Source organism: Bos mutus, chromosome 22 (assembly GCF_027580195.1).
Source record: "Bos mutus isolate GX-2022 chromosome 22, NWIPB_WYAK_1.1, whole genome shotgun sequence".
Lineage (NCBI taxonomy): Eukaryota > Metazoa > Chordata > Mammalia > Artiodactyla > Bovidae > Bos > Bos mutus.
Window position 1 is genome coordinate 51,324,239 of NC_091638.1, and position 13,389 is coordinate 51,337,627.

At 58.5% G+C, this 13,389-nt stretch overlaps 1 protein-coding gene across 1 annotated transcript; it reads left to right on the top strand.

The window, feature by feature from the left end:
- The first annotated feature begins 1,061 nt into the window (after positions 1 to 1,061).
- On the top strand, positions 1,062 to 13,126 carry NCKIPSD (NCK interacting protein with SH3 domain). Its single transcript, XM_005909382.3, has 13 exons — positions 1,062 to 1,323; positions 3,819 to 3,928; positions 4,150 to 4,354; positions 4,531 to 4,621; positions 4,821 to 5,329; positions 6,676 to 6,846; positions 6,977 to 7,063; positions 7,161 to 7,299; positions 7,385 to 7,465; positions 7,634 to 7,762; positions 7,865 to 7,957; positions 8,079 to 8,251; positions 12,638 to 13,126. Exons 1-13 carry the CDS (start codon positions 1,153 to 1,155, stop codon positions 12,839 to 12,841), a joined length of 2,163 nt encoding a protein of 720 aa, XP_005909444.2. The 5' UTR covers positions 1,062 to 1,152; the 3' UTR covers positions 12,842 to 13,126.
- The last annotated feature ends 263 nt before the right edge of the window (positions 13,127 to 13,389 follow it).

Consider the following 13,389-nt stretch of genomic DNA (forward strand, 5'->3'; position numbering starts at 1 on the left):
TCTCAGCACCTTCTCTCCCAGATCCGCTATGCCTATATCCACTATATCCAAAATCACCCAACTGCATACACCTGCTCCCTGGGTCCAGGCTTCCAGAGAAGAATGTGACTGGACCAGCCTCTGGACGGTGATAGGAGGTCCCAAGGACACTGGGTTTACCTAAACCCAGGTCCCCTTGGTTTTCCCTGCTGCTTCATAGGACTACAGATGACCTCACCAGGTCAGGGCTGACTGGAAGTTGGGCCAAACAGGCTCTTAATGCCACATGGTACCCCACTCCCCATCCACCAGCCCTTCTATCTGCTCTCAGAAGGAAGCATCAGAAAGAATCGGGATTTGTAAGTCTCCAAAGACAACAGAAGAGAGTGATGTGAAAGTGACTGATAAGGGTGGGAGCCTGACCTTATGCTGTGAGGAGGGGAATAGCGTCCCAGGCAGAAGAATGGATATGCAAGAACCCACGTTAGAGAGGAAGAGAGAAGTTAGTGGCAAAGAAGAGACGGGGACTGAGGATGGGAGGATTATGGACAGCGAAATGGCCTGACCTGGTTTTTGTTTCTGCAGCCCCCTCTCCACTCTCGCTCCCCTCTCCAGTCTTGCTCCCCGTTGCCCACCGCTGGAGCTTAAAGAAGTGAGTTCAGCACGCTTCAAGACACACAGGAGACCCGGGGTCGCTGTCCTTAATTTAGTAGGTCAGGATCCACTTCCCTGGGGTGGCATAGATGCAAGAGGCTTATCAGCACAGGACACAGGCTCTGCCTTTGGGCTGCGGGCGGAGCTCTCCTTCGTGAAGTAGGGTGGGCCGCAGTATTAGGGCTTGAGCCGGTAAAAGGAGTGGAGGGCCGGGCAGGAGCAGCTGGGGCTGGGGGCTCTAGGCGGGGTGCCGGGTCAGGGAGTCTGGAGCTTGGAGACGACCAAGTCTCGGAAAGGGCGGTGGAGTCTTGAGAGCCGCGCCCCTTGGGGCCGCCAGGGGGCGCCGCGCTCCCGCGCAGGAGCCGACACTGCCGGGGCGGGACTGCGGCGGGCGGGCGGGCGCGCGCGCGCACGCGCCGTGTGTCACGGGGCAGGGCGAGCGCGGCGAGAAGCTGCCGGCCTGGCGTCCTGGTTCCTCAGCCCCCCGCCGTCTCCCCTGCCCCGGCGCGACTCGGCCTCATGTACCGCGCGCTGTACGCGTTCCGCTCGGCGGAGCCCAACGCGCTGGCGTTCGCCGCGGGCGAGACCTTCCTGGTGCTGGAGCGCAGCAGCGCGCACTGGTGGTTGGCGGCGCGGGCGCGCAGCGGTGAGACCGGCTACGTGCCGCCCGCCTACCTGCGCCGCCTGCAGGTGAGTGTGCCCCTCCCCGGCCCGGCCTCCGCCGCCCCTAGACTGAGCTCCATCACCGGCCGGTCGGGACCTCCAGCAGATGAGGACTTTGAGAACCTGACCGAGAGACCCCGCGAGGACTGGGACCCTGAGAGCCCGCTCCCCGTACAGAGGGCCAGGCCCTTGACAGGCAACTCTTGAGGACTCCAGACCTACCTAAAGCCTAATTCTGGGACCGAGACCCCAGACCCAACATCTGAATCCCCAGCCGAATACAACTCAAGAGTCAGCCCCGAGATTCCAGTACACCAGATTCTGAGCAGTTCCCCAGGTCACTGAGACCCCTGACTTAATTGGCCCCTCGCCTGAATCACCAGGATCCCAACACTCTTGCCTCCTCTTCCGCAGCTTCCACCCCTGAGACCCCCGGCAACCCTGGGCACTTTCTGTTTCCCCAGCCATCTTCCACGTCTTCACCCTCCCATCCCACACCCTGCACTTGGACCAGGGAGCCGTGGACACCCCCATCCCCTAAGTGACCCCCCAAGCCCTGAGACCTCAATATCTTTTATTGTCCTGTACTTAGTCAGCCCCTAAGCTCTTTCAAAGTCAGTCTACTTTGAGCCTGGGTTCCCAGCTCCTGCTGACACTCCCTGGCACTACAAGCCTCAGGCCCTGACTTTTCAGACTTCCTTTCTTGGAAAGTGAGGGAGCCTGAGCCTTCCTTGTCCCCAGCCTGGGGTGGGGAGCTGCTCCCTTAGCAAGGAAGTGGGACTTCCCCACGGCTTCCCTGGTGTGGCCATAGCCCCCCTGTTTCCTTCCACTGGAGGTACAGCCCCAGTTCCTGTTTCCCCCAGAATAGTCCTGGTGTGGGGGTTGGGCTCATTGTCTCCAGCTGGTCTATTCTGATCTCAGGGGAAGGAGGGCCCAGAGCCTCCAGGCCTGCCCTGTGCCAGACACCCCCGCCCCATCCTAGTCTCTGGCTGTAGGAAACATCCCAAGCCGGCCCAGTTCAGGACAGAAATAACAGGATAAATTTGGAGATGTCATCTGTGGCCTTTACCCGAGGGGATGGGCCTGGGGCCCTGGACCCTTGGCCTCATGGCATCCAGGAGTGTCTGGGTGAGAGTGGAAGCCCCGGACACGAGGGCTGCTGGGTCTGGAAGTGAGCATGTCAGAGCCAGTCTCTCTGGGGCTGGGGGCTTTTTGGAGGCCTCCAAGGAGAGTCCCCCACTTCCCCCCAGGGCCTGCCTTGGCTATTGGGCTGGGTGTTTGGGGAGGGCAGAGAGGGTGCCATCTTCTCTGTCTCTTGGTCTCTTGCTGCACATCTCCCTCCGTCTCCGTCTCCCTGGCTGTCTCTGTGTCATCCTGACTCTCCCCTTGTGTGTGTCCACATCCTCCAACTCTCTCCCCTTCTCTGTCTCCGAATCTCAATTTCTTTCTGCGTTGTCTCTCTCTGCTTCTCTTTTCCTCTCTCTCTCCCTCCCTCTCTCTCTCACCATCTTTCTTGCTTTCTGTGCATCCTCTGCCGTTCTGTCTCTGTGCCCTTTTCTGTCTGTCTCCTGCACTCTGACACACCCCCTGTTACCTTTGGGGCTCTGCTGATCTCTGAGTCCATCTGTCTGTCCCCATCCGAGAAGCCTCTCCAACCCACTCGGGTGTGATCTCACCTTAGTTCTGAGGCCCCTGTGGCCTGATGGACCATGGGTGCCAAGGGCAAGGGAGGGGTGGGAGTGACTGGTGCCACAGTTGCCAGCCCCTTACTCCCCCCACCCCATGCCAGACAGGCTGGGTCAAGGGGACCCCTGAGTTGCTGCGGATGGCGACACAAAATCTGGGGCAGGGACCAGGTTCCACGCTTATGTCTGTCTTCTGCCGCAAACCCAGAACTGCTGTTTCCCAGCGCAGTTCTGGAGGATTCCTTTCTCACAGCTAGAGGGAATGAGGGCTGGCAACACGGGTGCAAAGAGGAGGTCCCTTTGGCCTGTCCTCAGCTACCAGGGCCTGCAGAAGGCTCTCTGAGGATGGGGCTGTCCTGGAGTGTGGCCTTGGTTTTGTGACGGGTCAGCAAGATCCAGAGGGATTTGTTCAGAGCACCAGACCCTAGAGGCTCCCTGGTTGGCATCTCAGCCTGGGATCTGAGCCAAGCCTGGCGATAGATTAAGTGTGCACTCCTGGCCTCAAACTGGGGGTCCGTGGGCTGTGTTTTTGCTTCAGAGCCCAGACTTTCAGAGATGACTTAGCCAAGAGCCTCGCCATAGGTAAAATCCCGAGCGGGGACCCGATATATAAAGCAGCAGCCTGGGCCCCTCCCTGTGGCCCAGCTTCCTGAGTGACGCAGTTTGAGAACCCTGATTGATATTCTAGTTCATCTTGCTGTGTTGATCTCTAGTATTCCAGGCTTTGAGAGCAGTTGTGGCCCTCTGCCTGCGCCAGGCTCCCTCCAGGGCTGGCTCTGGCCTCTGTGCCCTCACCTGGCCCCCGGGGCTAAGACCCCACTCCTGCCCCCCTCACAGGGCCTGGAGCAGGATGTCCTCCAAGCCATTGACCGGGCCATTGAGGCTGTGCACAACGCAGCCATGCGGGATGGTGGCAAATACAGCCTGGAGCAGCGCGGGATCCTCCAGTGAGTGTGTGTGGGGGGGGGGGGGAGGGGGCCTCCCAGTGAGCCCCGGGGGATGGGGTCCTCCCGGGACTCTAGAGGGCAGGGTTGCTAGTGCAGAGACGGGTGGGGCATGAGGGTGATGGGGGCCCTGGGCTAGGGTGGGCAGTGTTCCTCAGGGAGCATGGGCAGACTTGGGGAGTTGTAGGGTGACTCCCCCAGTAACCTCCCTGCCCCTGCCTCAGGAAGCTGATCCACCACCGGAAAGAGACCCTGTCCCGCAGAGGCCCCTCCGCCCCCAGCCCTGCAGCTATGACCCCATCCACCAGTGACCACCATCTGGACGCCGCCGCCACCAGGCAGCCCAATGGCATGTGTCGAGCTGGGTTCGAGAGGCAGCACAGCCTGCCCAGTTCTGAGTATCTCGGGGCAGACGGAGGCCTCTACCAGGTACATGGTGAGAGCAGCCTGGGCAAGGGAGATGGCGGGGGGCTTAAGGCTTTGTCTGGAGGCTCCAAGCGTCCACCCCGGTCAGCAGTGCCGCCTGGAGCCTTGGTCCTGCCCTGCCAAGCTCAGGCCGCACCCCAAATGGCAGTCTGCCCTCAGATCCCACTTCTGTCCTCCAGATCCCGCCACAGCCTCGCCGAGCAGCTCCTACCACGCCACCCCCGCCTGTGAAGCGCCGAGACCGTGACGCCCTAATGGTCTTGGGGAGTGGTGAGAAGGCGGGGATGGGGGAGTTGGGGGATGGGGCACCCTGTGCTTAGAACGGTTGCTCTGCCTATGTCAGAAAACTGGGGGCTCCAGGCTTAGGGGTGAAGACAGGGCAGGGGTTAGACGGCTGGGGGCTCTGGGCTTGGGGGGATAGGGGTCCCCGGGGGGCTGCCCCAGCACAGCATCCCCTCTCTGCCCACAGGTGGCCGCAACACCACGCCCTCCGGGGGCAGTTCTGTGTCCAGCGGTGGCTCTGTCAGCAGCACCTCCCTTGACACGCTCTACACCGGCTCCAGCTCATCCGAGCTGGGCCCCAGCTGCTCACCCACGCCCCCACCTGTGCCCCGCCGCGGCGCGCTTACCGCTGTGTCCCAAGCTCAGCCCCCTCCCTGCAAGGTGCCAAACCCGGAGCCCCCTACAGAGGAGGAGGCAGCGGCGGCAGTGGTGGAGACAGCCCCAGCCCCGGCCCTTGATGAGCTGGAGGCCCTGGGGGCACTGAACCTGGGGGCCACAGAGGAGAAGGCGGTGGCTGAGCCCGCCGTGCCCAGGACCATCGGGGCAGAGCTGATGGAGCTCGTGCGGAGGAACACCGGCCTGAGCCACGAGCTCTGCCGTGTGGCCATTGGCGTCGTGGTGGGCCACATCCAGGCCTCCGTGCCGGCCAGCTCGCCTGTCATGGAGCAGGTCCTCCTCTCGCTGGTGGAGGGCAAGGTGAGGGTGGGCCAGGGCCAGGGGCTGCCCCGCCACCCCTGCCCCTTCCCCACCCGCACATGTATCCAGCCTTTACCTGACAGGTATTTGTTGAGCTTGAGCTCTCGGCTTCCTTGTGCTGGGTGTTGGGGACTTTTGGGGACAATCTGTGAAGGAGAAAGGGAGGAAGAATACTGCAGGCAGAGGCTCAGCCTGGATGAGGGCCATAAGGCAGCACCTCATGCTCAGCTCACAGGAGGGATTGGAACGAGGCCAGCATGGCTGGAACACCGCAAGGGAGGGAGGGAGGGAGCAAGAGGTGTGGTTGGAAGTGAGACCTAGGGCAGGGGACAGACGAGACAGCTGTGGGTGGCCAGGGGTTCTCTCGGGCTGCAGGGAAGGAATGGACAGAGGGCGTGAAAGAGGGCAGTGCCATGCTGGCCTTGGCAGTGGAGAGCACTGGGTGCTTCGAGAGCTATGATGGAGGCCTGAATGCTGACTCAGATGGTGGGGGGTGGGGTGTGGGCATCGTGGGATGGGTGGCATCCCTTGCCAAGGGTGGGGGCACTGATCAGGGAGCAGGACTGGGGGCCAGATGGGCCAGAAGTACCTCCTTCCTTAGGAGCTGCAGCTCTGGTTTGAGGTGTGGGGAGCAGTGAGGCCATGGGCTTGCCTGGGCAGGAGCAGTGGCCAGCAGGCTCAAGAACACGGAAGGCAGGTTGACAGGCCTGTCCCACCTTGTATAGAATCAGAGAGTACAATCTCAAGTCACATGCAGGCTGTGAGAAGTCCGTGGCCTTCCTCACAGAGGATGTTTATGCAGGGACAGGAGGCAGGTTGTTGGAAAATTCCCGCAGACATGTCTCGTGCAGAATCCTGTCTCAGGAGGTTATTAAGACTTGGGGGCGCAGGAATTCCTTTCAGTCAGTCCAGTGGTTACGACTCCATGCTCTCACTGCCAAGGGTTCAATCATTGGTCAGGAAAATAAAATCCCATAAGCTGCTGGTTTATTGGGGGAGGTGGCGGGGGATGGGGGGGAAGACTTGGAGGAGTAGAATTCCTTGGAGAGGGTGTGCAGAACAGGGCTAGTGCCCCTGGGGGCCTCGATGTTGAGGGATGGGCTATGGGAAGTTGATGGGGAACAGCAGTGAGGAGGGAAGAGAACCAGGGGCTGGTCCGCTCACCAGTCCTGGGAGGACGCTGGCTCCAGGCAGCCATTGTAGGTGAGGCCCACGGCCCCTGGTCTGGCACAGGCCAGGAGCTCACACCTGGACCTCAGGGTCTGGGTTGAGACCCAGGCCTCGAGGGCCTCCTGGACATGGTGTGGGGCAGGTGTGCTGAGCCCCACCTCGCCGTCTGCCCACAGGACCTGAGCACCGCCCTGCCCTCAGGGCAGGTCTGCCATGACCAGCAGCGGCTGGAGGTGATCTTTGCAGACCTGGCCCGGCGGAAGGACGATGCCCAGCAGCGCAGCTGGGCCCTGTATGAGGATGAGGGCGTCATCCGCTGCTACCTGGAGGAGCTGCTGCACATTCTGGTGCGGGCTGGGGGCCCCCAGGTGTCCCCACCCCTCCCCCGTGCTCGGGAGTCTCCCCTACTGGTCCTCGGCACACTCACGGGCGGCCACACACACTGAGCGACTCCTTCACATCTCCTCCCCACTGCAGACGGACGCAGACCCTGAAGTTTGCAAGAAAATGTGCAAGCGGAATGAGTTCGAGTCTGTCCTGGCCTTGGTGGCCTACTACCAAATGGTGTGTGTGTGAGAGCGAGGTTGTGGGGGGGGACACAGAGGGACCCAGGCAGAGGTGGGGCATCCGGGCACTGAGCGCACACGGGGTCCCCTGCCAGGAGCACCGGGTGTCACTGCGGCTGCTGCTCCTTAAGTGCTTTGGCGCCATGTGCAGCCTGGACGCGGCCATCATCTCCACGCTCGTGTCGTCCGTGCTGCCCGTGGAGCTGGCGCGGGACATGCAGACAGACACGCAGGGTGAGCGAGTGAGGGCCAGCTCCCTGCCCCATGGGGGTTCCCACCACCTTCGGGGGCTCTGACCACCTGCTCTGCACCCCTGCAGACCACCAGAAGCTCTGTTACTCAGCCCTCATCCTGGCCATGGTCTTCTCCATGGGCGAGGCAGTGCCCTACGCACACTATGGTAAGAAGGCAGGTCGCGGCCCAGCTGACTGCAGGGAGCCCACAGCCTGAGGGCTGGGGACTCCCCGACTGGGGTCGAATGGAGCGTCCCCAGGGCTCACGGGAACCCAGGGAGGCTGGGCGGGGTGGGCAGTGGGGCTGGGCAGACCTCAGTGTGCCCCTCTCCTAGAGCACCTGGGCACACCCTTCGCCCAGTTCCTGCTGAGCATCGTTGAGGACGGGCTGCCCTTGGACACCACGGAGCAGCTGCCGGATCTCTGCGTGAATCTACTTCTGGCTCTCAACCTGCACCTGCCAGGTGAGGGCGGGGCCTGGGGTGGCTGCCTCGCGCTGCAAGGGTGGAGGAGGACCCACCAGGCTCAGCACTGGTGCCCTCGTGCACACCCATGTCCTTCCTCAGCCCCAGACCAGAACGTCATAATGGCCGCCCTGAGCAAACACGCCAATGTCAAGATCTTCTCCGAGAAGCTGCTGTTGCTCCTGAACAGAGGGGGTGAGTGCCCAGGAATCTGCACAGGGCCACTTAGGTCCTGTGACTCCCCACCACGCCCCTGCCGTGATGCCTGTTGGCCCTCCCCAGAGGACTGCCCTGAGCCCTCTTCCCCACCTTTTAGATGACCCCGTGCGCATTTTCAAGCACGAGCCGCAGCCGCCGCACTCCATCCTTAAGTTCCTGCAGGACGTGTTCGCCAGCCCCACCACGGCTGCCATCTTCTACCACACGGACATGATGGCGCTCATTGACATCACCGTGCGACACATCGCGGACCTGTCTCCCGGGGACAAGGTGCCTGGACGTGGCTGCAGCAGGGTGGAAGCTGTCACACCCCGGGGGAGGGGGGACCTGAGACTAGGGTGAGGGGCATGCTGGAGCTGGTAAGTAGGGGAGACCGCTCAGCCAAGACAGGTGTGCCAAGACCCAAGGGAGCCCGCCATGTGGTGATCAGAGGATGCACTGTCTGGAGACAGGAGGAGTGGTGGGAGGTGAGAAGAGCAAGTAGAGTTTACTCGAAGCTTTGGGGGCTGCGGCAGGAGGTGGTTACCTTGTAGGGGAAGTGATCTGATTACCATCCTGAATGAAACGGAGGCTGTGAGATCACAGCGGAAGCGGGAGGCTGGTGCGGACGCAGCCGCCGCCCTCCAGGTGGTACATGTGGAGTGGGAGAGGAGGTCAGGCCTGGATGTGTTGGAGGTGGGTTGGCAGGACTCGCTGCTCAATTGGTCTGGACTAGCCCGGTGGAGGAAGTGCTGATCCCTCTGGTGAGGAAGACCTTTTGAATAGAGTTGTGTTTTGATGCATCGAGATTGAGAAGGTATCTGCTGGACATCCAGGTATAGAGGACATCAGCGAGGCATTGGGATGTGAGTGGGGACGGGAAAGAGACACTTGGGAGTGCACTGTGTCTACATGTGCTGGGGAGCCTGTGACACTGCGGTCACCTCGGGTGTGGGATGCATGGGTCAGAGGGAAGCTTAGGCTTCAGTCGGGGCACACAGGAGATACTCAGGAGGGAAAACCAGGAGAGCAGGAGCCCAGAGACTTGTGTGTGAAAGAGGAGGGTATGAGCCATTGCCACAGTTAGGAGCCTGAGTGAGACGAGGCCTGAGAGGGAGACACAGAATTTGCCACACGGAGGTCAGGCGTGACTGACCAGCAGTGTCCGTGGAGTGGAGGGAAGAGAGTCCAAGTGGGAAGTTGAAGAGAAGATTTGATGTTGGAGGGGAGTGGAAAGAGAGGGAAGGTGGGAGCACTGAATGGAAACAACCCTCATGTGTTTTTATGTGAACTTGAACTTGTTACTCAGCCCTGTCCAACTTTTTGCGACCCCATGGACTGTAGCACATCAGGCATCCCTGTCCTTCACTATCTCCCAGAGCTTGCTCAGACTCATGTCCATTGAGTCGGTGATGTCATCCAGCCATCTCATACTCTGTCGTCCCCTTCTCCTCCTGCCTCAGTCTTTCCCAGTATCAGGGTCTTTTCCAGTGAGTCAGCTCTTTGCATCAGGTGGCCAAAGTACTGGAGCTTCTGCTTCAGCATTAGTCCTTCCAATGAATATTCAGGACTGATTTCCTTTAGGATTGAGTGGTTTGATCTCATTGCTGTCCAAGGGACTCTAAAGAGTCTTCTCCCACACCACAGTTCAAAAGCATCAATGCTTCAGCATTCAGTCTCCTTTATGGTTTTTCTTTATGGGAAAACCAGAGCTTTGACTCTTTGGACCTTTGTTGGCAAAGTGATGTCTCTGCTATTTAACATACTGTCTAGGTTTGTCACAGCTTTGCTTCCAAAAAGTAAGAGTCTTTTAATTTCATGACTTGCTCAGTGATTTTGGAGCTCAAGAAAATAAAACTATCACTATTTCCGCTTTTTCCCCTTCTATTTGCCATGAAGTGATGGGACCAAATGCCATGATCCTAGTTTTTTGACTGTTGAGTTTTAACTCAGCTTTTTGACTCTCCTCTTTCACCTTCATAAAGAGTCTCTATAGTTCCTCTTCACTTTCTGCCATTAGAGTGATATCATCTGCATATCTGAGGTTGTTGATATTTCTCCTGGCAGTCTTGATTCCAGCTTGTGATTCATCCAGCCTGGCATTTTACATGATGTACCCTACATAGAAGTTAAATAAACAGGGTGACAATACACAGCCTTGTCGTATTCCTTTCCCAATTTAAAACTAGTCTGTTGTTCCATGTCTGGTTCTAGCTATTGCTTCTTGACTCACATACAGGTTTCTCAAGAGACAGGTCAGGTGGTCTGGTATTCCCATCTCTTTAAGAATTTTCCAGTTTGTGTGATCCACACAGTCTAAGACTTTAACATAGTCAATGAGGCAGAAGTAGATGTTTTCTGGAATTCCCTTGCTTTCTCTATGATCCCTCGAATGTTGGCAATTTGATCTCTCATTCCTCTCTTTTCTAAACCCAGTTTGTACATCTGGAAGTTCTCAGTTCATGTACTGCTGAAGCCTAGCTTGAAGCATTTTGAGCATTACCTTGCTAGCATGTGAAATGAGTGCAATTGTGCAGTAGTTTGAACATTCTTTGGCATTGCCTTTCTTTGGGATTGGAATGAAAACCGACCTTTTCCAGTCCTGTGGCCACTGCTTAGTTTTCCAAATTTGCTGGCATATTGAACGCAGCACTTTGCATCACCTTTTAGGACTTTAAATAGCTCAGTTGGAATTCCATCACCTCCACCAGCTTTGTTCATAGAAATGCATCCTAAGTCTCTCTTGACTTCACACTCTAGGATGTCTGGCTCTAGGTGAGGGACCACGCCATCATGGCTATCCAGGTCATTAAGTTCTTTTTTTGTATAGTTCTGTGTATTCTTGCCACCTCTTCTTAATCTCTTTTGCTTCTGTTCTGTTTATGCAAAGGGGAGTAGAAAAGGTGGGGGATCACTGGAGGGAGACATGGGATCAAGGGAAAGTTTATTTATGTATTTTATTTTTGGCTGTGCTGGGCTTCGGTTGCTGCACAGGCTTCCCCTAGTTGCGGTGTGCGGGCTTCTCGTTGCAGTGGCTTCTCTTGTTGCAGAGCGTGGACTCTAGGCATGGGGGCTCAGAAGTTGCAGCTCCCGGGCTCTAGAGCACAGCAGGCTCAGTAGTTGCGGTGCACGGGCTCAGTTGCTCTGAGGCACGCGGGATCTTCCTGGAGCAGGGATCAGACCCGTGTCTTCAGCACTGGCAGGCAGATTCCCAACCACTAGACCACCAACTCCAAGAGAAAGTCTTTTAAAGGTGGGAGATGCTGGTGGATGTCTAAGCCAGAGGGACTGATCCAGCAAGCCGACTATGGCGAAGAGGCTGAGGTGCTGGGAGGGTCAGCCACTGTGGGAGTCAAAAGTAGGTCAGGCAGCTGGTGAGAGCTCAGGCCCGCATAGAGGGATGGCGCCTGGCAGGGCCGGGCAGTCCGTTCAGTAGCGGGACAGTAGTTGAGGTGAGGGTGCCAAGGGAAGACCAGGAGTTTCTGAAGTTGTGCTTGTTTTCTCCATGAAGCACAAGGCCAGCTGGTCAGGGACTTTAGATTTGGCAGACGCAGAGAAGGTGGGCAGTGGCCCTTTAAGGAGCGGTGGGCCCGGTGGAGAAAAGTGGCAGCGGCCCTGGGCAGTGTGGTTTGTGGTGGGGAATGGTGTTCAGGCTTGTACACGGCTCTGTAATGGTCTGCTGCTTAGCTGTTCATACTAAAATTTGATGGGCAGGTGCTTTTTGTCCTGACCAAGGTTGGGAGTTAGCAGGGTGATACTGCCTAAGAAAGGTTTGGGTACTGACTCCTCTAAGGAGACGTGAGAGATGGTAAGGGGGCAAATGGAGAAGAAGTACTGGGGCCAGGTCAGCGGATCAGGGTCTAGTGAAGATAAGGAGCCCCTGGGGTGTCACCTTGGAGGGACTGTTAGAGCCGTTAAAGCCAGAGGTGCTGGGAAGGTGGGTTGGGAAGGAGGGTTGGATATGGATTCAGAGCAGGTAGAAGGTAAGACGCCAGGTCTCAGGGATGGGTTGTGTTTGGGATGTGGGGAGAAAGGACTCAGAGAGGACACCTGTAGTTTTGACTTGAGCATTTGAACAGATAGCAGTGCTCTTTATTAAGATAACACAGGAAAAGCCTTCAGCTTTGGGCAGATACGGATGATCGTGAGTTTGATGGTAGACACAGGAGTTTGAGTTCTGAGATAAGCAGGGCATGACCAGTGGACAGCTGAAAATTCTCATCTGCAGCTCCCTGGAGAGTCTAGGAAAGAAGTCTGAGTGTGGGTCACTGTTTGAAGCTGTGGGTGTGAATGAGATCTCCCAGGGTGAGAGGAGAGAAGCAGAAGGGCCTCCAACAGACAGATAGCGGCCCCACAAGGGCTCAGCATTAGACACGGGTAGGGGCTCACCGCTTCCTCCTGCCACCTCTCTGAGCCAGGACTTCCTGGGCCAGCCACGTTCTGGGACTGCGTGTGGACTGTGAGGACTCACTTATTTACTCACGCAGTGACTGTCGAAGGCCAGCTCGGTGCCAGGTTACATGCTGGGTGCTGGGATGCAACCCTGATCTTCAGTGGTGTCAGGCGGTCACATCCACGTGGCCGCCAGTAGGCGGTAGTGGCCTGTCTGTCCCTGTCTGGTGGCAGTGGTACACAGCACCTCCCTGGGATCCCTGAGCTTGCCTGCTCTCCCTACAGCTGCGCATGGAGTACCTCTCCCTGATGCATGCCGTGGTCCGCTCCACGCCCTACCTGCAGCACCGCCACCGGCTCCCCGACCTGCAGGCCACACTGCGACGCATCCTGGCCGAGGAGGAAGCCTCGCCCCAGTGCCAGATGGACCGCATGATCGTCCAGGAGATGTGCAAGGAGTTCCCGGTGCTGGGCGAGGCCCCCAGCTAGCACCTTCCTCTCCTCCCTTCCCTGCAGCCCTGGGCAGGGTGCAGGGGACTCAGAGGCTTGGCCCTAAGAATGTTTTGCACAGATAGTATGAGGGGAGGTGATGGTAGAAGGGACCTGAGCGGGGACCCTCAGCTGACATAGAGCTAACGCCAGGGGCCAAGCACAGAATTGGGGACCACACGCCAGGAGCTCTGCTGGGGCACGGGGAGCGTGTGAACTGAAGCCCCTCCATCTCCTGGTAGGCTGCCTCTTCAGCATGCCCCCACCCCCACCCTTATACACACACAGAGTCCTGCTGCTGCTCCAGGCTGGGCCCGAGCCCTCAGCCCCCGCGCCCGCCTGGTCTGTGTCCTGGGCTTCGGCACGCCGTGTCCCTGGGGTGAGAGGGGGCATCCTCCGCCGGCTCTGTTCTTTGCCTTAGCTTCGCAGTGAGTGCCGCTCGTGTGCTCTGCCCACCCCCAATCCCCGCCCCGTGGGGGCGGTCACTGCCCCTCACTCCAACCCCCAGAGGTATTGGCCAAGCTGCTGCTTTGAGAGCAGAATCTTAG